This window comes from Passer domesticus, chromosome 16 (assembly GCF_036417665.1).
Source record: "Passer domesticus isolate bPasDom1 chromosome 16, bPasDom1.hap1, whole genome shotgun sequence".
NCBI classification, from domain to species: Eukaryota; Metazoa; Chordata; class Aves; order Passeriformes; family Passeridae; genus Passer; species Passer domesticus.
The window spans coordinates 8,006,978-8,032,378 of record NC_087489.1 but is presented as its reverse complement, the minus strand read 5'-3'; the positions used below and the strand labels follow the sequence as shown (position 1 = coordinate 8,032,378).

Genomic DNA, 25,401 nt, shown 5'->3' with positions numbered 1-25,401 from the left:
GCCAAGCTGACTTCCACTGGCTTGCCTAAGAGCTTGGTACACATCTCCTAGAGGACTGGGATTCCCAAGTGCTGTAAGCTTGGATGTTCAAAGCATTTTCTTATAAACAGGTAAAAGTTGTTCACTGTAATTTGTTCTGTGAGTTGCATATTTGCTATTTCAAATGGAATTACTCTTGTTAGTTTTAGACTGACTGGAAAAATACCTTCAGATTACAAGCTGTTGTGGGAGAGGAACTTGGAATCCATTTTCCTGTGCAAACACCTGGAATCAGCTCCAATGCTGTCTCTGACCACGCTGCCCTTGCTGGGTTACATTTTCCTTGCATTGACAAAGGTTACTGCAGTTCTGCTTGTTAAAGTAGCTGTGGAAAGCAAATCACACGTGCAAATCATAGCAAAATGAATTCCATTTATTCTTTGACAGACTACTGGTAGGAAAAAGATGCCTGGCTCTAAGTTTAGCTACCACTGCTAAAGGAATTCCAGTGATGACATCTGTTCAGAGTACAATGCAGGCAGGAAGCAAAAAAGCTGAATGTTCTGCAGTGGGAGAAGGCGTGTGATGGCATTGCATAAATCTGATAATCCTCACTGGCAGTGAGTGATCAGTTCTGACCATTTATTTCTCAAAAAATAATAATCCTCTCAACTGAAGACAGGGATAAGGCTTGCATATAATTGATAACAGTGTGAAACTCTTTAATTTGCAAAGAGCAAAGCAATAGAAGACAGGCCTGAGGTATTCAATGCTGGTAAACAGACTGGCTGCAATGCCCTGTTTACCTTTGCTAGGTTAGAGAACAAGAAGGCACTCGTTGGACTTGGAAAGGCAACATTTTCCAGTGGAGAAAAGGAAAAAGTACTGCATTCAACTCGGGGAGATCATTGCCACAGGATATTGCTGAGGTAAATAAATCTTATATTACATTTTGATACAAAAGTCTTATTTGCAGCATTGCTGGCTAACCTAAAACAACCGATCTATGTTCTGGAGAATCAATGGATTGCTAAAAAGTCATTCTGGGAAGAATTACTAAGCTAAATTAAAAATAAAATTCTGGAGTAAAATGGAAGGGGGACAAGCCTGTGACCAAAAGAGGCACAGCTGATGTCACACAGTGGGATCACGGCTCAGCAGGAAGGAATCTGCATCAACTGAGGTGGATGTGCTCTGGGGAGACAAGGGAGGACAGCATCTGGCTTCACCCAAGGAGCTGAGATAACAGAGTAGAGGTAGATTTTGCATTTCCTAGATTTATGGAGAACAATATTGACAGATTTCCTGCTTTATATTGGCCTACAATGGTTCCTCCATGCTGAGGTATGAAGATCTGCCTGTCCATAGCCATAAACATGCACCAGTGCAGAGTGACCTCCATATTCCCCATCTGCACTGTAAGTGCCCAGGAAAACAGGAGCAGGAGACAATACAGGTGCTAAATGACACCAGCAGCTGGCTGCCACTTCCAGTATAACCCTTCTGCCCTGGTAGGTAGACAGCCCATGGAAGAGTTGAAGAGGTAGGGCAGGGAGCAAGGGAAGCAGGACTTGAACTTCAAGAGGCAAGGCTTGAGCAGGAAAGAACAAAAAAGGCCAGTGGAATCAAATCCAAAGTGAAAAGTTGACTGCAGGCCCCAAACCTCAGCATTTTTCAGAACTATTGGTGTTGGGAGAAATGCTTCAAATACACTGACAGTGTGTACATGAAGCTGGGAGCAATTTTTCCCTGATTCTTGGATGTTATCACCATTGAGGTTAAAATACACCTTTGAGATTCCTTCCTGGGTAAGCCAAAACAGGTGCTGACCTCAATGAGTGGTTAAAAAACCCCAAACCCCAGAAACTCATACTCTGTTCCTCGTCCCAAGGGAAGCCATGGAGCAGGGCCTGCAGCCTGCTCTCACCCAGCCTGGTACGCCGGTGCCCGATGTCCCCAGCTCCTCACCCAGCTCTCACGTGCTTTGGTTTCCAGATCTGTTTGCCTGGGGGAGATATCTAAAAGGGCTCTGTCCATACAGCACACACCAAGCTAAGCTGGGAGAGCTGCTCCATCCCCTTCACTCAGGACAGCCAGCGAGGAAAGGCAGGAAGCTGCTGCCTACAGGGGCAGAGGCTGAAGTGGTCCAAAAGCAGTGTATTTCCCCATGGGGGAAGAACATGATAAGTGAAGAGAAATCAGTGCAACCTGACTTCGTTGTGTAAACAGTGTTCTAGCTACACCAGAGATGAACCCAGTGTATTCTGGTGCCTCCTATTTTTGCGATGGCAGAAACAGATTTGCGTTGTGTAAACAGTGTTCACCATAACGAGTTTATCCTAACAGCTCCAAAGTTGGATTCACTATGTAAACGGGCTTGTTGCTTAACACTGATGTGGAGTAAGCTGTGTTGGGTGATGGGATGAGAGGTAGCAGGGAAGGACAGCCTCTTCCCCATTGGCTTCATACAGAGCGCTATCTTGACTTCTTCTCCATGTGGAGGTGTTGGCTGGTTTGCCAGAATTGCAGTGTGGTAACATGAAATGGAAGCTGGACTCTTCAAAAAGTTTAGCCCAGGATGAAAGAGTCTCAACTCCTTCTGAGGGACAGTCCCTTCCCAGAGAGGAATACAGCTCCAGCATTCTCAGGGAAGGTCAGTGCTAAGCGCGGCTCCTGATTCACAGATTTAAAATTAGATAAAATATATCCAGTCTATCAGCTGAAATCTTTCTGCTGTACAGGACTGGGACTTGCACAGGTTCCAGTCTACAAGTGCTCCCTCCGAGATCAGAAACCTCCTGTCTGACCCAGCTCTGCCAGAGCTTTCACACCCCCAAGGAAGGAAGAGTTGTGCGTTTTTAAGGCTCTCCACAAAAGGGTGACTGAAAGATCTGTTCTCCAGTGCTATTTCCAGCTTATTGGAAGGCCTGGTGGAACCGTGGCAGCGTGGTTGTGCTCAAGCTGGAGGTGAAGACGGGGGGCAACGAATGAAGGGGCCCAAAGTTCAGCGAGGCCCCGGCTCCGGGAGACTCTTGAGGTTGATGTTGCAAAGTGGTGAGCAGTGGCTGCGCCTCCCCCTGCGAGTAGCCCATGACCAATCCCCCCGACGAGACAGGTGGATTGCAAGGAGGAAGATTTAGGGGAAGGAAGCCAAGAAGATGAGAGAAGTCCATGTTAGCAGCACAGAGAGCCTCTGAGAGGTTAGCAGGGCTCTTGGAAAGCAAAGCCTCATCCAGGGCGGGTGGCTGAGGCGAAGAGGACTGAGGATCACCAGATGAGAGAGACAGACTGCCAGGGAAGTCTGACAAAAAGCTGTCCACCTCTACTTTGGGTAGTTTCTCAGGCAAATATGAGGTAGATCCAAGCTGATACTTTGGAGGAGGTTGCGGTGGGGAGGAGATGGGAGAAGAAGACTCCAGAGGATAGCTCATTCCCATTGGAAGAGAATTAGGAACCAAAGAATGGGGCATCCCTGAGCTTGGCATGGTTTGGAGATGTGTGCTGTACATGCCCACGGGTAGCATGCCAGGGAAGCTCTTACCACCCATCATGTCTCTGGATGCCATACACAGGACAGGACTCAGCTCTTCCTTCACTGCCACAGAGGAGCTGCAGCTGAGCAGACCCAACATGTCCACTGGCTCCGTCTTAATCTTCAGCAGCTCCTGGGAGTGGCTTTTCTTCATGTGCCTGGTCAGGTGGTCCTTCCTCCCAAACCTCTGAGCACAGTACTGGCACAGGAAGTCCTTCCTCCCCGTGTGCACTACCAGGTGTCTCCGCACGTCCTTGCGGGTGTAGAAGCGCCGGTCGCAGTGGTCACACGGGTGCTTCTTCTCCTTCGCCCCGCCAGAAGCCCGCCTGGAATGGGCCTTGAGGTGCTCCAGCAGGACCTGGGTGCTCTCAAAGGTCTGCAGGCACACCTTGCAGCTGAGGTCACCGCTGGCAGCCGCGTGCATGGCCAGGTGCCGCCTGAAGCCCAGCTTGGTGTTGTAGTTCTTGCCGCACTCGGGGCAGTGCAGGGCCTCCTTGTTGGGATCGTGGGTCTGCAGGTGGTTCCGGAGGTGATCCTTCCGGTGGAACATCTTCTCGCAGTACATGCACTGGTGGGGCTTCTGAGCAGAGTGCGTGGCCATATGCCTTAGGGGAGAAAAGCAGGAAAGGTCAGACAAACATCCAGCCTCTGAGGGAACACACAATAGTTCTCCAAAATTTTCCTTGTGTCCTACACTTTAGGCTACAAAAATCCCAGATGGCATTTTACCTCCATTAAACAAGGAGCACAGGAACACAACGCTTCAGGCAAAACCTACATCTGTCCCAGCAGCTGTCTCTCCTCTGCTCCTGCTCTCTGATGAGGCTGCCAAAGAAAACCTCCCTAGTTTGTGACACTAGTGAGAAAACTTCATTTCATCAGGAGGGTCAGGCTGTGCCCAAGTCTGCTGACAGCCACTGTGGTCTGATTTCACCTTGGTGTCTCACACTATCCCCACTGTGGTTCACTTGGTTTCCAGTTCTCAGCCATCACTGTTTAACTATTTTGTGTTGTACTTCACTACACAAATGGGAACTCTATTTCTCCATACTGGAGCAACAGCTGCCATGGAATTATCCCTGTGGTTAGAAGCAGGACTTATGAATGCAAACGCTATTCTTGCTTTCCATTTTGTTTTTTAATCTGTGAACTTCACTTTCTGTTTCTATTTCCTCCTCAGTGAAACATAAAACAGCTTGAGCTCAGGATACAGCATTAGCTGAAGTTCTCTGGAAGGCACCTAAAGAGATGCCAAGTATGGTAGCATCTGGGACTCAACTGCTTTGCAAGGTAAAAGGGCATTTCCCCTCCTCCAGCTTCTCAGAAATTCAACCAAAGACACAGAGGGAGGGGGTTTCCCCATTCTCCTGGCACTGCTGGGCAGAGGCACTTGCAGATACCTACCTATAGAGCTTGTACTTGGAGGCAAAGGCCTTGCCACAGTGCAGCTGGGGGCAGTTGTAGGGCCTCTGCTCCGAATGGGAAAGCGTGTGAGCTCTCAGCTTGTCCACGTGGGGGAAGGAGGGCTCCGATAGTTCACACTGGCATTTTCCCTGACTTTCGGTTTCTTCACCTCTTGGTCTGGGCACTAATTTCCAGCCTGTCTCTTCCTCCTCCTGCTTTGCATCTTGAATCCAGTTGGGAACACTGGGAAAAAATGCCGTCATGGCAGGTCTAGTAGAACATGGCCATGTCAAGCAGAACTCGAGCCTGTGGGCTGTGATGTTGTCCTGGTGACGTTTTCTGTTGGAGCCCCCTGTGACCAAACTGCTTCAATAGCAGAACTTCTTCATCTGAAATCACAGAAGGCTGGTGTTAGGATACTGCCAGTTCACCCGTGCACACAGTAAACATGTGAAAATGTCTGTTCCCAGTCATGGGGACCTCCAATCAATAATATTTTTCTGTCTCTTCCCCCTTAACCTGTTACCTGAATAAAATGATGTTAAACTTTTTCTGGATTGCTTTTTTTGCCACTATTAAGAGCCAGTATTACGTGTTGGATGTATTTTCTCCTGAAATATCATAAATGGTGTCTGTCTGTAGCTCTGAATACCTTACCCTGTGTGTTTTGCAGATAATTTCTCATCCCATTTTTTTATATTCTCACTTGCTCTTGGTCTCTGCCTACATGGAATTCCCTCTCAGAAATTCTCAGAGAAACCAAGGTTTCTCTTGTATTTTCTTTTCCCATAATTTCTTCTACCAACCTCGTGCACTGGGCAAAACAACCTCCAGAGCAAATCAATGTGAACCCCCAGATGTGGCTGAACGAAGCTGAGGAAGGAAACTCTCAATTATCACCAACATCACACCTTTTTCTGGAAGGCAACGGATGCTGCTCCTCTGCAGGGTGGGATTACTCATTGCATTTTCACTTTTCGATTGTGAGGCACATTCTGCCTCTCTGGATCAGCAAGTTTTCTACTGTAATGAGCAATTTTTAACTCTTTTTTTTTTAACTTGGCACTCTCATCCATTAATAATGGGAGCTCTGACTGTTTCCTGTTCAACAAAATACACCTCCTGTAAGCTCTTCTGGCTTTCATGCTGGTGAGGTTCTGGTGAATCTCACTTGAGCTGTGTGTTGGTTTTTACAGGGCTCTGCTGCCAGCCCGACTGGTAAACGGTCAGCTGAAACAAAACCAGCCTCTTTCACTCAGCCTGGCTGCCTGAGAAACTCTACTTAAAATAGCATCAAACCCTCACTCCATGATTGCTTCAGAGGAGGAACTTCCTGCTGCACATCAACACGAGTGCGAGCTGTGGGCAGGATGTGCAACTGCGAGGGAACAAACCAACCCCCAAGAAAGTGCCCAGGGAACGTTGAGAAGGGCTGAAACAACAATTGCTGTGCCTGCACCGTCACCCCAGACACCAGGGATGGCTCCCTCAGGGTGGGAAACACTGGGAAATGGGGTGACTCCAAGGAAATATGTCACTGTGGGCTCTGGGAATGCCCGTTAAGAACAAAACTTGGTTTTGTGCAGGCTAAATCTACGTGGTCAGAGCAGAACAATAAAGGAGCAGAACTGCTGAGGTGCCACTTTGGGACAAACCAGCGTGATGTGACAGCTGCTCTGACCCCTCAGGGTGCAGGAGGGCTGTGGCTCAGAGCAATCTGTCTTCCTGGGTGCCAAAAGCATGACTACTTCAGCTCTCTATGAAATATGGCCCAGAAAAGATGAGTGTTCTCTACCTCTTGCTCCAGAGCTGTGCAGGTGTCCCGAGAGTCTCCACCACTTTCACCAGGGAGCTGCTCCTTTCCCTCCGAAAAAGCCTGGCCATCTGGGCCAGCTTCAAAGCTACCTGCAAGAAGACAAGAGTTTGAATTTTGATGTTCTGAACAGCCAGGCGCATAAACGACCACACTGGAATTTTAGGGAATTCAGAGGTGCTGCTGCAACCGCCCTGCAAACGGCGGAGGTGCCGGGGGGCGGCCGCGAGGGGCACCGCGCTCCTCCCTCGGGCACCTCCGCCGTCTACCTCGAGAGCCAGCCGGGAGACCCCCACCCCCGGCAGCGCCCCGTGGATAAAGCAGCCCCGGAGGAGCGGGATCGCGCATCCCACCCCCGCCCCGCAGCCCTGAGGGGAGGGAGGCGGGCCCGGCCTACGCCCCCCCCTCCGCCCCGCATCCTCCTCCTCCTCCTCCTCACACGCCCCCCTGTCCCCTGAGGGGACCCCGCCACCGAGGGGAGGGTACGGCCGTGCCACCGCCCCTCGCCGCGGTGCCGCCCCCCTGCCCGGCCCCCCCGCGCTCACCCCGTTCCCCCGGGCCCCGCCAAGCGCGGCTCCGCTCCCGGCCCCGGCGGCGCCATTGCGCGGGGCCTTCTGGGAGTGACGTCACGCCTCGGTGGTGGCCGCCAGAGCGGCGCGCCGCGGGGCATGCCGGGATGGCGGCGCCGGGCCGCGGTCGCCGAGGAGCCGCCATGGCGGTGCCGCCGGGCCCGCTGCTCCCCGTGCTGCTGCTGCTGCTCCTCCCGGGCATGGCCGCGGGAGGCGGCGCGGCGCCCGCCTGGGACGAGGCCGGGTACCTGCTCTACTGTCCCTGCATGGGTGAGGCTTTCGCGGTGCAGGCCCCCTGTACATCTCTCGGTTGCATGCCCCGCTGCGGACCCCGGTGCTGCAGGCGCCGCTTCATCCCCCGGCGCCGTGCGCGTTCCCTGCCCCGCTGCATCCCCCAGCCCGTTCCTCGCTGTATTCCTCGGTCCGTGCCCCACTGCATCCCCCCGGTCTGTTCCCCGTTGCATCCCTCACTCCGTGCCCCGCTGTTTCCCCTGCTCCGTGCCCGGGTGTATCCATCCCCCGGCCCGTTCCCCGGTCCGTGCCCCGCTGTGTCCATCCCCGGCCCGTTCCCCGCTGTGTCCATCCCCGGCCCGTTCCCCGCTGTGTCCATCCCCGCTCCGTGCCCCGCTGTGTCCATCCCCGGCCCGTTCCCCGCTCCGTTCCCCGCTGTGTCCATCCCCGCTCCGTGCCCCGCTGTGTCCATCCCCGGCCCGTTCCCCGCTCCGTGCCCCGCTGTGTCCATCCCCGGCCCGTGCCCCGCTGTGTCCATCCCCGGCCCGTGCCCCGCTCCGTGCCCCGCCTGGCCGAGCCCGTCTCCCGCAGGCCGTTTCGGTAACCAAGCCGAGCACTTCCTGGGAGCCCTGGCCTTCGCCCGCGCCCTCAACCGGACCCTGGCCGTGCCGCCCTGGATCGAGTACCGGCACCACCGCCCGCCCTACACCAACGTGAGCCCGGGGCCGCGGGAGGGAGCGGGCGCGGCGGGCAGGGCCGCGGTGAGGGAGCCGCGGCTCAGGGCTCCGCTCCCTCTCGTAGCTGCACGTCCCCTACTCGGAGCACTTCAGGCTGGAGCCGCTGCGGCGCTTCCACCGCGTGATCAGCCTGGAGCGGTTCATGGAGCAGCTGGCGCCGCGGCACTGGCCGCCCGGCAGCAGGGTGGCCTATTGCTTCGAGGCCGCTGCGCAGAGGAGCGCCGACAGAAGCACGTGTCCCATGAAGGTGAGCTCCTCCTCAGCCCCGCGGGCACGGCTTTGTTCCACGGGCTGCGGCCGGCTCCGTCAGGTCGCTATTGATTCGCAAATTTGGGAGTTGCCCGCCGCGGATCGGTCTGTGCGGTATTGCTTCACCGCTTGTGGAGTGGCTGCTGTGCCATCGTCGGTTTTCTTTGTCTACAAGTGCTTGGGGATGCGGTCTGTGCAAGTAGATTTTACCACCTCTGACTGTAGCTTATCTCCTGCCCTTTGTTTTCCAGCTGGTGTTAAAGCACCGTCTCTTAACTACAAGTTTGAAAGCTGTGGTGTCCTTGTTCTTTAAGACAACCTTTGTAACCTTCTCAGTGAACTTCCCTTAATGTATTCTCTGTGTCCTTCCTGTGGAGCTGGTGTGTCAAACAGGCTGTTGTATTCCAGCTGCTTCCATCCTGGAACAGGCTCCTGTTTTGCACCTCAAGATCTTGTTAGATCCACCTTTCAGGCTCTGTGTGTGCACTAAATGAACACTTGTCTTTTCTTTGCAGGATGGAAACCCGTTTGGTCCCTTCTGGGATCAGTTCCAAGTGGATTTTGATAAGTCTGAGCTCTTCAAGGGAATTTCCTTCAGTCCTGCATACAAGGACCATTGGATCCAAAGGTAGCAATAAGATGCAAGAGCACTGGCAGATCACTGTGGGCGTTTAGAGTCACTCATGAGAGCAGCTGTGACTGTGTATTGTGACTACATTTTGGGGGAGAGATTGAAGTGATTAGTAATATAGTTAAAAATATTAATGCTTTTTCCATTAAATATTTGCTGAGCACTTCCTGTGGGCATTATTTTAGGTATGAACACTGTTAGGCTGATTGACTTCTGAGCCAGGAATATTTAATTTATTAAGTATGTAATTAATCATCAGAAATAATTTGGTTCTCAGTTTGGGATTATGAACTGTGTTTTGCTGCTTACCTTGTGTTTTCAGAGCCATGAGTGACTTTAGTGGTTATCAGTAAGTTTGGGTGACAGAATTGGTCTAGTCTGGGGTGAAAATGTAACATCCCATTGCTTGGTAGCTCCTCACTGCGTGTTTGAGCTTCTTCTCTTATGGTCTGTCAGATAAAAGGTCTGAGGTAAAATACAGCCCCTGAGATTTCTTCAGTTCAGATGGCAAACCAGCTAAAATTATATCAGTTTGAGCCATACATGCTGTGTTTTTTGGGGCATTCCTGGTTTCTACTCTAACCTTCACAGCAGCCTTTGTGCAGTTAGGTCACGTTTCAGACTGCTGCGCTTGGTTTTCTGTAGGTTTCCAGCCTCTGAGCACCCTGTTCTCGCCTTACCTGGAGCTCCAGCCCAGTTTCCTGTCCTGGAGGAGCACCGGCCCCTGCAGAAGTACATGGAGTGGTCAGATTCCATGGTGCAGAAGGGAGAAGCCTACATCCAGTCCCTGCTGCTCCGGCCCTACGTCGGAATCCACCTGAGGATCGGCTCCGACTGGGTACGGTGCAGCGGGTGTGGACAAAGCTGCTCAAAAAGGAGCTGTGCTGTGCAGGGAGAGCCACCTGATCCCTGCTGGCATCCAGGAGCTCCCTGTGTGTTAGCAGTGGTGCTGGGATTCTTTCAGACAGGCAGAGGTGGGAGACGTGGTGGTGTTTTCTGACTTGAATGTGGTACAAAAAAAAATGAAAAAAGTTTGTGGTGAGGTGGGGTTCAGCCTCTCCTGCCAGTGACAGGACAAAAGTAAATGGCCTCAGGTTGCACCAGGGGAGGTTCAGGATGAATATTAGAGAAAAATTCTTCACTGAATGAGCGACAGCACTGTCCCAGCCTGCCCAGAGCTGTGGTGGAATTGCCATTCCTGGAAGTATCCAGAACACAACTAGAGGTGGCATTTTCTAATAAGGTTTACTGGGCATGGGGTATCTGTTCAAAGTTTGGACTTGATAATCTCAGGGATCTTCAACTTTGATGATTCTGTGATTGTCTTTTCCTCTTCCAACAGAAAAATGCCTGCAACATGCTGAAGGATGGGACGGCCGGGCCGCACTTCATGGCCTCGCCGCAGTGCGTGGGCTACGACCGCAGCGCCGCCGTGCCGCTCACCATGGACATGTGCCTGCCAGACCTCCGCGAGATCAAACGGGCTCTCAAGCTCTGGGTGGCAAAGATTGAAGCTAAATCTGTTTACATTGCTACTGATTCCGAGCCCTACACCACGGAAATACAGCAGTTCTTCCAGGAAAAGGTGAGGCTTCCAGAAACCTCTTCTGGCAGGAGTGCTTGGATAAAAACCTTCCTTGGCTTCTGGCCCGAGGCTGTCATGGATAGCAGACAGGCAGCTGTGGAATAGGTTATTCACAGCCAAATATTGGCATCTCAAAGTGAATTTGGCTCATAGCAATAAAAATTATCCTGTAAAATTCTTTTTTTTTTCCTGGAGATTGAAGAGCATTGTCTGGCATGGTAGTAAATATTTCCACGAAAAGGGTTTAAATTAAATAAACCTAAGTGATTTTCAGAAATGGTCTGACATTGATCTAATCATAAATGAGTTATAGGGCAGAGAAAGACAAAACTCGCTCTCTTTCTGTTGTGTATTCCATTTCTAATATTATGCCAAGACATTGGATTGTGATAATAGCTGACTGGATTCATCTGCTCTCCTTGTTTCTCTGCAGCTCAAGGTTGTCAGCTTGCAGCCAGAAGTGCCTCAGATTGATCTCTACATCCTTGGCCAGTCCGACCACTTCATTGGGAACTGTGTCTCTTCCTTCACTGCCTTTGTGAAAAGAGAACGTGACATCCATGGGAAACCCTCCTCGTTTTTTGGCATGGACCACCCACCAAGGCTGCGGGATGAGTTCTGACCAAAGGAGGAGGAGGAGGAGGCTCTGTGGTTCCAGGGCTCTGAGCTGGGTCCTTGGTGCTGCAGCATTCCCTGTGGGCAGTCATTGCTGGGCTGTGGGAGAGCTCCTGCCCTCCAGTGCTCCTCACAGTCCCTTTCTAGACTGTTCTGTCTGATCTCTCCTGTGTTTCCAGTGTGAGCTCAGATAGAAATTTAAATCATGTAGTTTATAGGAAACTATAAGCTATATATAGTTTTTTAAGATGTAGCTTTTATAGTTCTCCATTCTCACTACTTGAGATTCACCAGCAATCATGATGAAGCAGCTGCTCAGATTTCCTCCTCTTTTCTTTCCCTGTTAATTAACTCTCACCTGGAGATGTTTTGAAGCTTTGTGTCCAAAACTGATCATAATTGGTTCTCTTTGAATGTAAAACTTCTGTCAGGCATATCAGGTTCCCTGGAAAGGGTGTGCAAGGTGAAGCTCAGGGCTGAAAAAGCTCTGGGGTTTATCAAGGACCACGGTTGTCTTACCAGACCTGTGTCACCACAGTGCCTCAGTGTCCCTTCTCCTGTCCAAAGAGATTCCATACCCCTGGATCTCTGGTGGTGGTGGAAGAGTGCAGTGGGACGTGGTGTGACATGGCAGCTGCCTGTTCAGCCTCTCTGCATCAGCCTGGGGCAAGGTGTGTGCAGGGACGTGGGAGGAGATCTGTCACAGCCAGGCCAGAACTGAAGATTGAGGGCTCGTAGTTTGTAGCTGTTGATGTCAGTGAGGTCTGTGGTAGAAGAGAAACTTTGAGCCAAGGTTATTAAAATAGCTGTAGTGGGGTTAGGTATGTCAGCCCTAGGTCTATGGTATGTTTTGTTTTTGTACTTTATAAGATAACCCGTCTGAGAGCATTATCCTTGTCTGGGGCACTTCCCAGTGGAGGTAACTGGAAAATTATTCCTTGATGGGGAAGCAACAGCCCAAACCCCTCTGTTTGGCCTGGTGTGGTTTGATGCTGGTTACACTGATAATCCCAACATGGTGAGATTCAACTTGAACAATGCCTTTTGGTGCTTCTGTGATTTCATTTTCTGGTCCAAAGACTGAGTACAGAACGGTTCATTTTTCAAAAATGCCTCTTGGGTGAGTCTGTGCTACCAGAGCTGCTGCCTCCAGTGTACTGCTGCAGTCCAGGCAAGGCTGTCATCAGCAGTTAACTCCAAATGTCTTTTTATGGTGGTCTTTTCCTCCTTGAAATGTTTCTGAGCTTTGAAGAAGTTTGAGGGCTCAGGGGAGTGAGCAAAAGAGGGCAAAATAAGAAGGGTCCCCCAGTGTCAGGGTGGCAAAAAATAATCTCTTGTTTCCTCAGGGCTGGCTTCAAAAATCATGGGATTTGGGGGGAAATGATCTGTTTTAGGGCCTTTGGAAGCTGGGCTTTTGAAGACTGAACCTCCTTATGTCATACAGTTTACTGATATTGGGTGATGCCCTTGGGGCTGCCTTGGCTTGCTGTGGAGCAGGGGAAGCCTTTCCCCACACTGTTGGGAAGACAAAGTATTAAAACAAAATGCTGGGGTGGGGTGTTTCATTTTTGGTTTTTCAAATAAGGTATTTTTTGTACTAATAAAATCTTGATTTTGTATTCACTCGTAGTGCGCCAACATTCCTTCATCCATTGCAGGAATCTCTGGTACCAGAGCTGCAGCCTGCACTGCACTGCTGCCATCCAGAAGGCTCTGATTGAGGGGCTTTAACTCAAATTATTTAACTCTTAAATTAAATTCTGCCATTTAAGAAAACGTTCTTTCCCCCCCTGCAAATACTCCCGAGCTTTGGACGATTTAAAAACCCCCAGCCTGGCTGCGGCAGAGACCCGCCGGGCTGGGGGCGAGACCCGTGGTTTACGGGGCTGGGCGGCGCGGGCAGCAGCGGCGGGGCCCCTTTGTCCCGGGGCGGCGGGGCCCCTTTGTCCCGGTGCGGCGGGGCCCCTTTGTCCCGGTGCGGCGGGAGCGGCGGCGCGGGCGCGCCCGTTGCCGGGGAAGCGCGTCACGGGCGGGCGGAGCGGCCGCGCCGCTTCCGGGGCCGCGGCAGCAGCGCCCGGGCGGCTCCATGGTGACGGCGCAGGTGAGTCCGGCCCGGCCCCGCACCGCGCCCCGAGCATCGCCCACCCTTCCCCGGGCCGGCACACCGCGGTGGGCCGCTGCCGGCCCGCTGCTCCCGGTGCCCGCCGCGGGCACGGCCCGCTCCGCGGTGGGGCGGCCGGACCCGCCCGCGGCATCGCCCCCGCAGCCCGGCCGCGGGCCGGTGGCTCCGTCCGGGTGGGTGTCCCCCGCTCCCGGTGCTTCTCCCCCGCTGCCGGTGCTTCTCCCCCGCGGTCCTTCCCCCTCTCCACGGGCTCCCTTCCCTGCCCCGGCCGGTGTCGCAGCCCCGAGGGCGGTGGGTGATGCTCGGTGAATCCCGGGGGAGGGAGCGCCCGTGGGGTGCCGTGCTGAGGCGACAGCGGTGACCACGGGTGACCCCCGGTGAGTGGAATCACGGCTCACAGGTGGCACCGCCGGCCCAGCTCCAGCTCCAGCCCCGGGGTGTCCTGGCCGGCCTGCGGAGCGTTTGGAAAACAGCAGCACCAAGGGTGGCTTGGCTTGGGACCGAGGGAAGGACACAATTCAACCGTGACATTATGAAACCACAAATATTTGGAGGATTAGAATGGCGAGAAGCAATGGAATGTTTTGAGTGGTACCTCGGGATGTGCAGATATGCAAGGGAAGGGTTTGGGCAGTTCTGGAGAATCTTTCAGAGGTGTTTAAGGCAGGAGGCAGAGCAGCTTCAGGATGTCACCTGTCAGGGCAGGTGGCTGGGGTGAGCACAATGCCTGGGGCACAGCTGTCCAAGACAGCACCTCCCAGTCCTGGAAATTTCTGAGGAAAAGTGGTTGCCCCAGCTTGTATTCAGGTTGTGGCATTGCTCATTTTTTCAGGCATACCTTTGCCTTGACTGAAATAAATACAAATGCTTCAATTTCTGCCCATCCTCCCCTCTTGGTCACCAGGGGCACATTTGCAAATTCATCTATCTCAACCTTGACTTTGACCTTGACTTGCAGGGACCTGGCCCAGGTCACTTTAGGCTGAACTAATTTCATGAAAAAATTCCCATCTTTGATGGAGCAGAGTGGATGGCACAGCAGAATTCCCAGCTTTCTGCCATTCATGTCCAGCCACTGGCAGTTCAAACATTGCTCAGGAGTTTCTGGGGAATACAAACACTGCCAGCTAATTGGTTTTATTTTCCAGTTACACACTTGAATAAATCTGAGAAGAACCATAATTTGTTGTGCTTCCAGTAAACTTCATCACAGTAGCTAAAATAATTGAAGATGATTCAGGATGGGCGGTTATGAAAATAGCCCACATCAGGGGCAAATTTAGTTTTTTGTGACTATAAAAAGAGACTTGCAAGTGAAGTGGGGAAAGGTGTCAAAAGCTGATGGTGAGGAGGTACACCCAGAGGAGCAGCAACATAATTTCTGTTCAAGGTGTACCTCTGGCAAGACTAAACTCTGATCATTTAATATTTGTCATAGTTGCTTACTAGATCAGCACTTCTCATCAGAATAGTATTTTAGATATTCAATATATAAAGTAAATCCACGCTCTCCTTGTCAGAACTTGTGCCTAATTTGAGTGTTTGCCAGTGTGAACATGCAGATACGTGACACAGTGGTTGTCATGTGACCTTGTCAGAAAATTGTCTCTCGTGAACTTGAATTACTGGAATGTCTCTGAGCTGTGGAAGGGGAAGCCTGTGTTAATGTATACAACTCCTCGGGATGAACAGAGGGAGAGTTGTCCTTTGTGATTCTGCCAGGATTTGTCCTCATTTCACTTATTCTTTCTGTGTTTGTGCTCCAGAATTCGTGTTTGCTGTGGGTCAGGCAGGAAGGTCACCTTTATCTGGAGCTGTCAGTTAGGAGGGAAATGGTTTTATTCAGTAGCTACCCAAAATTCCTGTAACAGTTTGAACTCACTGTGCAGGGTGTGGAGTGAATTCTGAATGAATGTCCAGTTCAGTGCTTTTATGGGAAGAATGAGAAGCAAAGAGTTTCCCCCCACAGACCCAAGGAAATTCCCAAGGCCATATTGAGGTTTCTGTACCATTCTTAACCATGTTTTTCTGCTACTTCTCTTTTACTTTTTGCCAGTCTGACTGTCTGTATATTGGGCTGGAATTGTGTTTCCTTTTCCATCCAATAGCTCTAGCCCTGCAGTTCTCTGCCACCTTGTTGGAGAAACTCTCCTGAGACATGCAATTATCAAGTGAAAAACAATTAGACAAAAATCCTTGTTTCCTGCTGATCCAGCTGGGAAGGGAACAGTGAACACATTCCAGGGAGGCCACACCTGAACCTGTGCCAGCACTACCTGGGTTTCCCTCTGTGTATTAGCTTTACACTTAGCTCTAGTTGGCAGAAGGACCTCAGGGCCCTTCTTGGAAGATATTTTGGAAATAAAAAGGGTTATTAGAAATTGCATGGCATTCCCCAAGTTGTGCCATTGAGATCTGCCGTGTGAGGCTCTGGCAGTGACTGCTTTAGCAGTTTAGGAGCACAGGCTTTTTGCTCCATTTTCAATGGCAGCTCCTCTTGCTGGTGTCTGGAGGCTGCACCAGTGTGTCCTCCCTCTCTGCCCAGAGCCATGAACGAGTTGGATCTGTGATCTCGGTTTATGCAACACGAATTTAGGTTGATGGTGAATCCTGTAGACCTGATGCAATTGGAACACCAGAGCAGGAGTGATGTCAGTAGGTCAGTGTAGCTGAGCAGGGCTGGCTTTTGTGGGGAATCCTGATAAAAGTATATTGCCAAAAGAAAAGATAATGGCAGATTTGTGCTCCAGAGAGAGCAAGGCTGTACTAGATTTTCAAAATGGGAGATTTAAAACAAAAGGTCTGACTGCAAAGAAAATTATTGGCAAAGTATTCTTTTCATAAATAGTTTTTAAAGGCTTATTATAATTTTTAAGGGTCAAGAAAAGGCTTTTTACGAGCTGTAAAGATGTGATCTCATACATCTGATGGTGAGTTTTTGCAGCAGAGCTTGTAAAAATGATACCATTTGATGCACAGCCTTTGGTAAAATAATTCTGTCTCAGGTCAGGCCTTTACAGGGTTCTCATGTTATACATTATTTTAGTACTTCAAAATCCCTTGCAACTTAATGAACACAAAATGCTGCTCAAATTGATGAGGCGAGTCTTCAGCTTTGCGAAAAGCTGCCCCCTGTAGAAAACTGCCTTCAGACATTCCTGCTTTGTTTGTGTTTCAGGTGTGCAGCACGGGATCATCCATCAGCAGGACCACACCAGGCACAGCCCTGCCATCATGTCCAAGTCAAAGAGCTCCGAGTCCGTGCGGGTGGTCGTGCGCTGCCGGCCCATGAACAGCAAAGAGCAAACTGCTTCCTATGAAAAAGTTGTCAATGTGGATGTCAAGTTAGGGCAGGTCTCGGTGAAGAATCCACGGGGATCATCTCATGAACTGCCTAAAACGTTCACCTTTGATGCTGTGTATGACTGGAATTCCAAACAGGTCGAACTCTACGATGAGACCTTCAGACCTCTCGTGGACTCTGTTCTGCAAGGGTTTAATGGGACAATCTTTGCCTATGGGCAGACTGGGACAGGGAAAACATACACGATGGAAGGGGTGCGTGGTGATCCTGAAAAGAGAGGGGTCATCCCCAATTCATTCGAGCACATCTTCACCCACATCTCTAGATCTCAAAATCAGCAATACTTAGTTAGAGCGTCTTATTTGGAAATATACCAAGAAGAAATCAGAGACTTGTTATCAAAGGATCAGTCCAAGCGGCTGGAGTTGAAGGAGAGACCAGACACAGGCGTTTTTGTTAAGGATTTGACCACCATTGTTACGAAGAGCGTCAAAGAGATAGAGCACATCATGAATCTGGGAAACCAGAACCGCTCCGTTGGTGCCACCAACATGAACGAGCACAGCTCTCGGTCTCACGCCATCTTCCAGATCACGATCGAGTGCAGCGAGCTGGGACTGGATGGGGAGAACCACATCCGTGTGGGGAAGCTCAACCTGGTCGACCTGGCAGGCAGCGAGCGGCAGGCAAAGACTGGAGCACAGGGGGAAAGGCTGAAGGAAGCCACTAAGATCAATCTGTCCCTCTCAGCTTTGGGCAACGTTATCTCTGCCCTGGTAGATGGCAAAAGCACGCACATACCCTACCGGGACTCCAAGCTGACCAGGCTGCTTCAGGACTCATTAGGTGGCAATGCCAAAACTGTGATGGTGGCCAATATAGGCCCTGCCTCTTACAATGTAGAGGAGACCCTGACCACACTGAGATATGCCAACCGTGCCAAAAACATCAAGAACAAGCCGCAGGTGAACGAGGATCCTAAGGAGGCTCTGCTGCGGGAATTCCAGGAAGAGATTGCTCGACTCAAGGCACAGTTGGAAAAACGGTCTATTGGCAAGAGAAAGAGGAGGGAAAGGAGGAGGGAGGGTGGGGAAGAGGAGGAGGACACTGAAGAGGGTGAGGATGAAGGAGATGACAAAGATGACTATTGGAGGGAGCAACAGGAAAAGCTGGAGATTGAGAAGAGAGCTATAGTCGAGGATCACAGCTTGGTAGCAGAAGAAAAGATGAGGCTGCTGAAAGAGAAGGAGAAGAAAATGGAGGACCTGAAGCGAGAGAAGGAAGCAACGGAGATGCTGAGTGCTAAAATCAAGGTAGAATTCTTCCTGGTCATACTCTTTGAAAGCAGTTTCCTTAGGCTGAGGGGAAAATAAAGGGTTTCCCAATTTGGAAAGATATTTCACAGAAATTTCCAGGATAGTGATTTGTTGTTTAGGTTGGAAGATTTTCAAATAAACCATTTCTAGCCAGAAGTTGAAATTTCCACCATTAATCACATATTTCAATATTCATGAGTTGTTTCATTGTTCTTATGTGCTGATCTTAAGCAATTGGCACAGTAAAAGACAATGCATCTTTTCACAAGCTGTGGCACTAAAAAGGTTTCCTTCTGTCACTGATCATTAACAAGTTATTTACAGGTGATCATACATTTTGGTTCTCCAGCTTTGCCACACATTGCAGTGGTGCCTTATTCTAAACAAGTTACTGTTGCATTAATCCCACAGTTTTATAGAAATTTTAAGAGCTAGTGATTCCTGTAGCAGCTGCCTTGAAAGAGAAGGTTAAATAATGGAGCTGTCCTGAATAAGTTGTATCCATAGGAGAGAAAGTTACCCTCTGTAGTCACCGAGAGAAACTTCTGACCCTGGTTTTTCTTTTCAGACAATGGAAAGCAAGCTGCTGGTGGGAGGGAAAAATATTGTGGATCACACAAATGAACAGCAGAAAATCCTGGAACAGAAACGACAGGAAATTGCAGAACAGGTACAAGGAAGGAGATTTGTTATTTTGTGTAAAAAGCCTTGCTGCTGAACATTTGTAAAACATTGTGTATGGGAAATTACCAGAAAGTTTTCCCAAGGTTAACCCTAAAATTGGTTTAATGGCAATCATTTATTGAAAAGAAGGGGGAAGGGCTTGTGTCATATTTGTCATTATTTGAAATATGTAGAGAAGGTTTATAAAAGTCTTCTTCTAGTTCTTCATGGTAAAGATTTACTTCCTATCTTGATTGGAGCTGTTTGTAAATGAAGAAATATTTTTAAGACCTCTAAGAGTATCAGTTCAGCCTTTAGCTCAAGGGAAGGGCCTTTATTCTGTACTGAAAGTTTATTTTCTGTTAATGCAAATTTTGTTGGTGATTCTTAAATACAATAACCAGTACAAACTGATAAAAAAATTCTTAAAATGACATTTAATTCCTGTAGTTGAAGCTTGAGCCTTGTTCACACTACCTGATTTTAATAACAAAATAAGGACAAATAAGATGTTTCTGGTATTTCTATGGCAAGAGATATGAAGAACTGGAAGGCAGGGAAGGAAACCCATCCTGAGCATTGGTTTCATGTGTGTCAGCTGGAGGTGACAAGGTAATTGAGGTCTTTAATGCCATATTTTCACATTCTTCAGAAACGTCGGGAGCGAGAAATCCAGCAACAGATGGAGAGTCAGGATGAGGAAACACTAGAGCTGAAGGAGACCTACAGTTCTCTTCAGCAAGAGGTGGACATAAAGACCAAAAAACTCAAAAAGGTAAAAAGAAAATGATTCCCTGTCTACCAGGCTGGGAACAAAATCAACTTGTGTGTGAAAGTGAGAGGAGCTTTGGCAAGTGATGGCTTTTGGCTCTTGTTGTGTGCTCCAGTTATTTTCCAAGCTGCAAGCTGTGAAGGCAGAGATCCATGATCTCCAAGAAGAGCACATCAAGGGGCGCCAGGAAATGGAGCAGACCCAGAATGAACTCACCAGGGAACTAAAGCTAAAGTAAGCCCCATCACTTGAGTAAGCTATTAACTGTAACAGAGAGGGTTTCTCGGGGCAGGGAGTGGAGGGACTGCCTTGCACATACTTGTGGAATAAGATTTAACCCTGAGAAAACAAAACCATTCCTCCTTTTCCAGGGTTGTATTACATCAGTGGGAGAGGAGCAGTGAGGAATGTCATTGCTAATTATGTTTCTTGTATATTTCTCATTTTTGTGGTTGCATGTAGGCACCTGATTATTGAAAACTTTATTCCCTTGGAAGAAAAGAATAAGATCATGAACAGATCATTCCTTGATGAAGAGGAAGACAACTGGAAACTACATCCCATAACCCGTCTGGAGTGAGTGTACTTCTGCTCTTGGGATGGAATTACAGGTCACAGGAAACCCTCTAGCTGTCAAGAACAAAAGAGGGATTGAATTGGGGATTTAAACTGACCTTCTAGGGCTGACAGCTTCTTGTTGTGTAATAAAATAAAACAAATCAATTTATTCCTCTTAATAGGTGCTGTAAAATACAAAAGTACAGTTAGGAGAATTCTCGAGAGATTATGATTTTTCTAATAGGCAAACCCAATAATTACATGTAAAATACATGTAATAGTGCATTCACCCTTAAAATAGCAGTGCATTCCTATCATATTTCTTTCCTGCTGCTACAAACGCAGCCTGGGTGGTTTCTGCTGTGTTGAAACAGATTTCTGCATGGAATTTGCAGATGCTGTAGCTCATAAACTCCAAGAGGAGTTGTAGCTCATAAACTCCAAGAGGAGCTTTTGGTTTTAAGGTATAACAGCCTGAGTGTGTTTTTCTCTAGTAACCAGCAGATGATGAAAAGACCAGTATCTGCTGTGGGGTACAAAAGGCCCCTGAGCCAACACGCCAGGACGTCCATGATGAATCACACAGCTGCTCGGTACAGGGTAAGCCCAGATGTGGTTGAGCCTTTGCCTCTTCACCCTGTGATCAGGGGAATGTGAATTCCAGAGGGGATTGTGTGCTCTCCTTTGAGATGTAAATTTGTGGTGCCCTGCATACATTTATAAAGTGCTTCAGATTAAGTTTCTGGAGGGCAAAGTAACAGTTTTTGTGGAAACATGGAGACTTTGACTCTGCTTTTCCTGTCTCAGGCAGAGAACATTGTGTTACTGGAAATGGACATGCCCAGCCGGACAACGAGGAACTATGAGGGTCCAGCCATTGCTCCCAAGGTCCAGGCAGCTCTGGAAGCAGCTCTGCAGGATGAAGATGAGATTCAAGTGGACGCCTCCACCTTTGAGAGCTCTTCAAATAAAAAATCAAAACCCAGGTGAGTTGGACTTGCCCTGAGCAGACTGGCCCACGGGAGAGGTGCAGGTACAGTTGCTGTTGGGCAGCACTTCTCATCAGTGAAGTGAAGCTGAGCTTCACAGTAAAGCAGAGAGAAAAAGGAACATAGAATCATTAATTTAAGATTTGAGTCCAACCTCCTACTCAATCCCACCATGCTACTACACCTTATCTTGAAGTGCCACATCTACTAATTTTTTGAACACTGCAGGGGATGGAGATTCCAGCCCTGCCCTGAGCAGCCTGTGCCTGGGCTCAAGCACTCTTGCAGTGAAGAAAATTTTCCTAATATCCAGCCTCAACCTCCCTTTATAGAACTTGAAGCTGTTTCACCTTGGTCTGTTGCTTGCTACTTGGGAGAAGAGGCCAACCCCTGCCTCACCACAACCTTCTTTCAGGGTGTAGGACATAGGACAGAAGAAAAAGCTGAAACTGTTTATTAGAGAATAACTCCAGTTTAAAAAAATCAGCTTTTTGCAGATTAATTTTGGAAAGTAACGGGTGACATTGTTAGAGCTTTTCTTGTTTATATTTTCATTTTTGCTTCTTCAGACCGAAAACTGGAAGGAAATCAGTGGGATCTGCATCAGGATCAGGCACCCCCACTTCTCAGTTCTACCCACAGTCACGAGGGCTGGTTCCAAAATAAAACCAGCAACGCCTCTCCAGGGAGGGAACAGCCTTTACCTTCTGGGAGCAGAGACAAGGACAAACCTGCAGAGAGAGCTCCTGGCCAGCCTCCAGCCCCTTTCCCTGGAGATGGCCTTGTTGCTGTTTAACTGACTCGGGCCAGTCCAGGGGCACTGAGCCATGGGAAGATCCGTGCTTGCAATTCAGCATTTGGCCTCTGTGGGAAATGGATTTTAGTTAGGAAATCAAAAATGCATGAGGTACGTTACAGTGTGTTAGGAGCAATGGGAAGCACGGGGATCACCTCACAGCATCACCGTCCTCCTCCTGCACCAGCCCTCCTGCTGCACGGCGCTTTTTGGCTGTTGGGCACTGAGAAGACAGAGCTGAAAGTCATCTCAACAGGACCACCACTCTGCAGCTCCACAGTGAGAGCCAAAAGAGGCCGAAAAGCAGAGGATCTGTTCAAACTCGACAAGGTTTATGGTTCTTTCTCTTCCTGCTTGAGAGACTGGCATCACCACCTGGGGTTCAGGCACTGGTCTGAACAGGCAGGATGGCAGTGGCCAGCATGTCCTCACCACCACACAGCTGTGCCTCCCCAAAGGGCTGTAGGACAGAAAGAGTCTCAAAAAACAACTCTGTGGTCTCTAGAAAGGAAGCAGTAGAATCTGAAGTCCTTTCTTTGTTTACAGGCATAAGTGAGAGCTCCTCTATGCTGACCTACAGACCTCACCCCTACCAACAGGAGCCACCTTGTCAAGGAACACCTCTGCATGCCATGTCAGCTCCACAGCTTTCCTCCTCTCTCTTGCCTCCATCTTTACCCCTGGCATTTAAAACCAGTGTCCATGTGACATCTTTAATGGCTTATGGCCATTTTCTCATGCCTCCCACTGCTGATGGAAAACGTAGCACTAGCTCAGAGCTCTCCCTGCCAGGCTCAGACTCTCAGCTGGGCAGAGCACTGGAACTTGGAGCTGCCTTTGAGTGCACTCCTGGGAGTTTGGTCCCTTTCCTTGGTGTCTGAGGAGGTTTAGCATTCAGTGCCTCTCGTGCCTCACCTGTTCCATGTTAAGCAGCTTTCATTCTGCACCTCCCAGCTCACTCAGAGCCTGCTGGGAGTGAAGCCAACCTAACTGAGGCTGGTGGTGGAGGCTGGTGTTAATTCCAGGGGTTTTACTTTGAAAACAAGGGAGGGAGAACTCCTGCTTTTGACAGTCTCATTGCAAAGCTGCCCTATGACTAAAGCAGGCTCGTGTAGCAGGGTAGAGGGAGGTGGAACTCCACACTAAGGACAGAGTAAGGTGTCCCTGTCTAGTGTCCCACAGCTCATTTGTAAGTTTTAGTTCACTGTATATTGAGACTTGGGATGTTACTTTTTCTGGTTGCTCTTGGCTGTCATCCTGTGAACGTTTTTACCTGTTTTCCCTGACTGATGACTCCCTCCAGACTGACACGTGTGAGTGTGTGAGGACCTGCCTGGTTGTAGACATGCTCTGATGTGTGGACTCTGCCTTGTGCTCGTTACGTGCCCACGGAGTGACTTCCTCCAGGCTGGAGAACTCCTTTCTACTGACCCCCTGAGCAGGAGGAAGGGAGTGCTCAGCACAGCTCACCTGTGCATCCTGCAGGCACGGTGCCCAGGTGAGCCAGGTGGGCCCCCAAACACCAGCTTGGCTGCTGCATTCCACAGGCTGCTTTCCTGGGCCACGAGGTTAATGTATGTACACACATATATGCACACGTACATATATAAAATAGTTTTGGTGGAGGAAGGAGGGATTTGCTTATAACTGAGAGAGCAGGCACATGACCAATTTCTTTCAACCTGAACATGGAAACCCAGCATCATCTTTGTTTTCACAAAGCACTGTTTATATCCAGAGAGCTTTTTAACTAGCTTTTGTTGCATAGTGTAACATCACCTTCTCTTCCCTCTCTTCCTTCTTTCTCTCCAGCACATAATCTTCTGTACTAGGACATTTTAAAAGATGATTGTATGGTTTAAGTGCTCAGAGAATTGAAATTAAATTGGGGGTGGAGGTTTAGAACCCTGAAACAGCAGCACAGTGTACAACCACGTGTATGTACATACCTATGTACACATGTCTTATGTGAATAATGCATACACAGACACATCTGTGTCTGCACATGTGCACATTTTCCTCAGTTGCTACTATCCCATAGGGAATTCTATTCTATATTAAACTCATATGCTGGAAACTGCCTTCGTGGCAGGGCTGGTACCATGGAGCTCTGCAGTGCAAACCCGTTTTCATGTTGATGAGCCAGTGTCAGAAAGGCTCTGCTTTTAACTCTGTAGAAATTCATTAGCAAGGTGAAAGAAACTCAGTAGAGTGGAAAAGAATAAATCTGCATATTTAGTCATTGTATGTAAATTGGGGCTTGGTGGAGACTTGGTCAGTGTATTCATGGGCAATCTCGGCCTGTTACAGAAGCCTTTGGATTCTCATTCCAAAGGACTTAACCCTCACCAGATGCTCAGTGGCACTGATGTTAAGATACATTGTCTTAAGCTGTACAAAACATACTGAGCTCTGGGTTGAAGCTTCTAAGAAACATTCCTGCCGAGTTTGCCCTTCTTTGGTGTTATCTGAACCATCTGGGCTTCCTGCTGGTTCACCAAAGGCAGGAAATCCAGCTGGACTCCTGGAAGAGGCCCTGGGACAGCCTTGCACCATCACCTTTTCTTCATAGGAATGTTTAACATTCAAAATAATTGTCTTTGCTCTGATCTGTATAATGGGATCTTTTTTTTTTAAAAAAGTGGCATGGAGCAGGAGTCGGGCAGGCCACCAGACACTGAAGCATAGGAATTAAAGCACTTTCTTAAATCCTTAACTTAGGTCTAGCGCCTTTTTAAAAATATTTGCATGCTGCTTGAATCTTCTAAAACACATACCTCTGCCAGAGCACCTGGGGCTGCGCCGGTGCCTTTTCCAGATCAGAGCAGGCAGTGCTCATCACTTTGGGCTGTGTAAGTCTGCCCTCGCCGGAGTTTCAGTGAGGCACCTGTGTACCTGGGCCTGTCCCCTCTCCTGTCCGTGCTGGGCAGCCTGCACCAGTCTTTAAACAGCTCAGTGGAATTCCTGGGGGTCTGTTCCTGCTGTGTCCAAACACAGACTGGAAAAGAGAACCTGCAAAAGCCATAATTAGCTACAGAGATGGAGCTGAGATGGGAAGGCTGGTGCTGCCTGCTGCACTGTGCGGTGGGGGGTTGGCTCGCTGGGATCCAGGTGCTTACTGCCTTCTCCAGCCCCCTTTCCTTTTGAAGAGGTGACCCAGGATCCTTCTATGGGCACAGCTGTCGATGGCAACTCTCAGCTCCTTGGAGATACGCCCACCTCCGCCTTCTCTTAGGTGATCTGTAGAAAAAGAACCTGTCCATAGTTCTGTCCATAGTTTTACAGCTTATATTTATTTGTATCATCTCTTTTGTCTAGGAATGTAAAGTGATCCTAAAATACAACGTGTAACAAAGTCAATAAGATTTATTGCATCTATCCAAACGTGTGTTTTTCATTTTTGATTTGGGGCAGGGCTCAGTGACTTCATGTTTTACAATGCCTCCCGTTATTTTTCTTTCATTAAAAAAAAGTCTGTGCAAAATAAGCAGGAAAATGTAAATATGAGTGGAACTGCAATAAGTATTGTAATATAT

The 25,401-nt window shown here is 49.2% G+C and overlaps 3 protein-coding genes across 3 annotated transcripts; 2 read left to right on the top strand and 1 right to left on the bottom strand.

Moving 5' to 3' along the window:
• Positions 1-391: 391 nt before the first annotated feature.
• PLAGL2 (PLAG1 like zinc finger 2) lies at positions 392-7,336 on the bottom strand. The gene is made up of 4 exons (XM_064391868.1): positions 7,274-7,336; positions 6,711-6,820; positions 4,916-5,304; positions 392-4,116 (listed from the first exon to the last, which is right to left on the bottom strand). Exons 3-4 carry the CDS (start codon positions 5,176-5,178, stop codon positions 2,895-2,897), a joined length of 1,485 nt encoding a protein of 494 aa, XP_064247938.1. The 5' UTR covers positions 5,179-5,304; positions 6,711-6,820; positions 7,274-7,336; the 3' UTR covers positions 392-2,894.
• A 16-nt stretch (positions 7,337-7,352) lies between these two features.
• On the top strand, positions 7,353-12,968 carry POFUT1 (protein O-fucosyltransferase 1). Its single transcript, XM_064391869.1, has 7 exons — positions 7,353-7,567; positions 8,120-8,241; positions 8,330-8,512; positions 9,030-9,142; positions 9,791-9,983; positions 10,488-10,730; positions 11,164-12,968. The coding sequence occupies exons 1-7, from the start codon at positions 7,405-7,407 to the stop codon at positions 11,350-11,352; spliced, it is 1,206 nt and encodes a 401-aa protein (XP_064247939.1). The 5' UTR covers positions 7,353-7,404; the 3' UTR covers positions 11,353-12,968.
• A 387-nt stretch (positions 12,969-13,355) lies between these two features.
• On the top strand, positions 13,356-21,869 carry KIF3B (kinesin family member 3B). Its single transcript, XM_064391283.1, has 9 exons — positions 13,356-13,446; positions 16,646-18,084; positions 18,656-18,757; positions 19,403-19,525; positions 19,638-19,756; positions 19,985-20,098; positions 20,575-20,680; positions 20,888-21,066; positions 21,639-21,869. The coding sequence occupies exons 2-9, from the start codon at positions 16,702-16,704 to the stop codon at positions 21,733-21,735; spliced, it is 2,223 nt and encodes a 740-aa protein (XP_064247353.1). The 5' UTR covers positions 13,356-13,446; positions 16,646-16,701; the 3' UTR covers positions 21,736-21,869.
• The last annotated feature ends 3,532 nt before the right edge of the window (positions 21,870-25,401 follow it).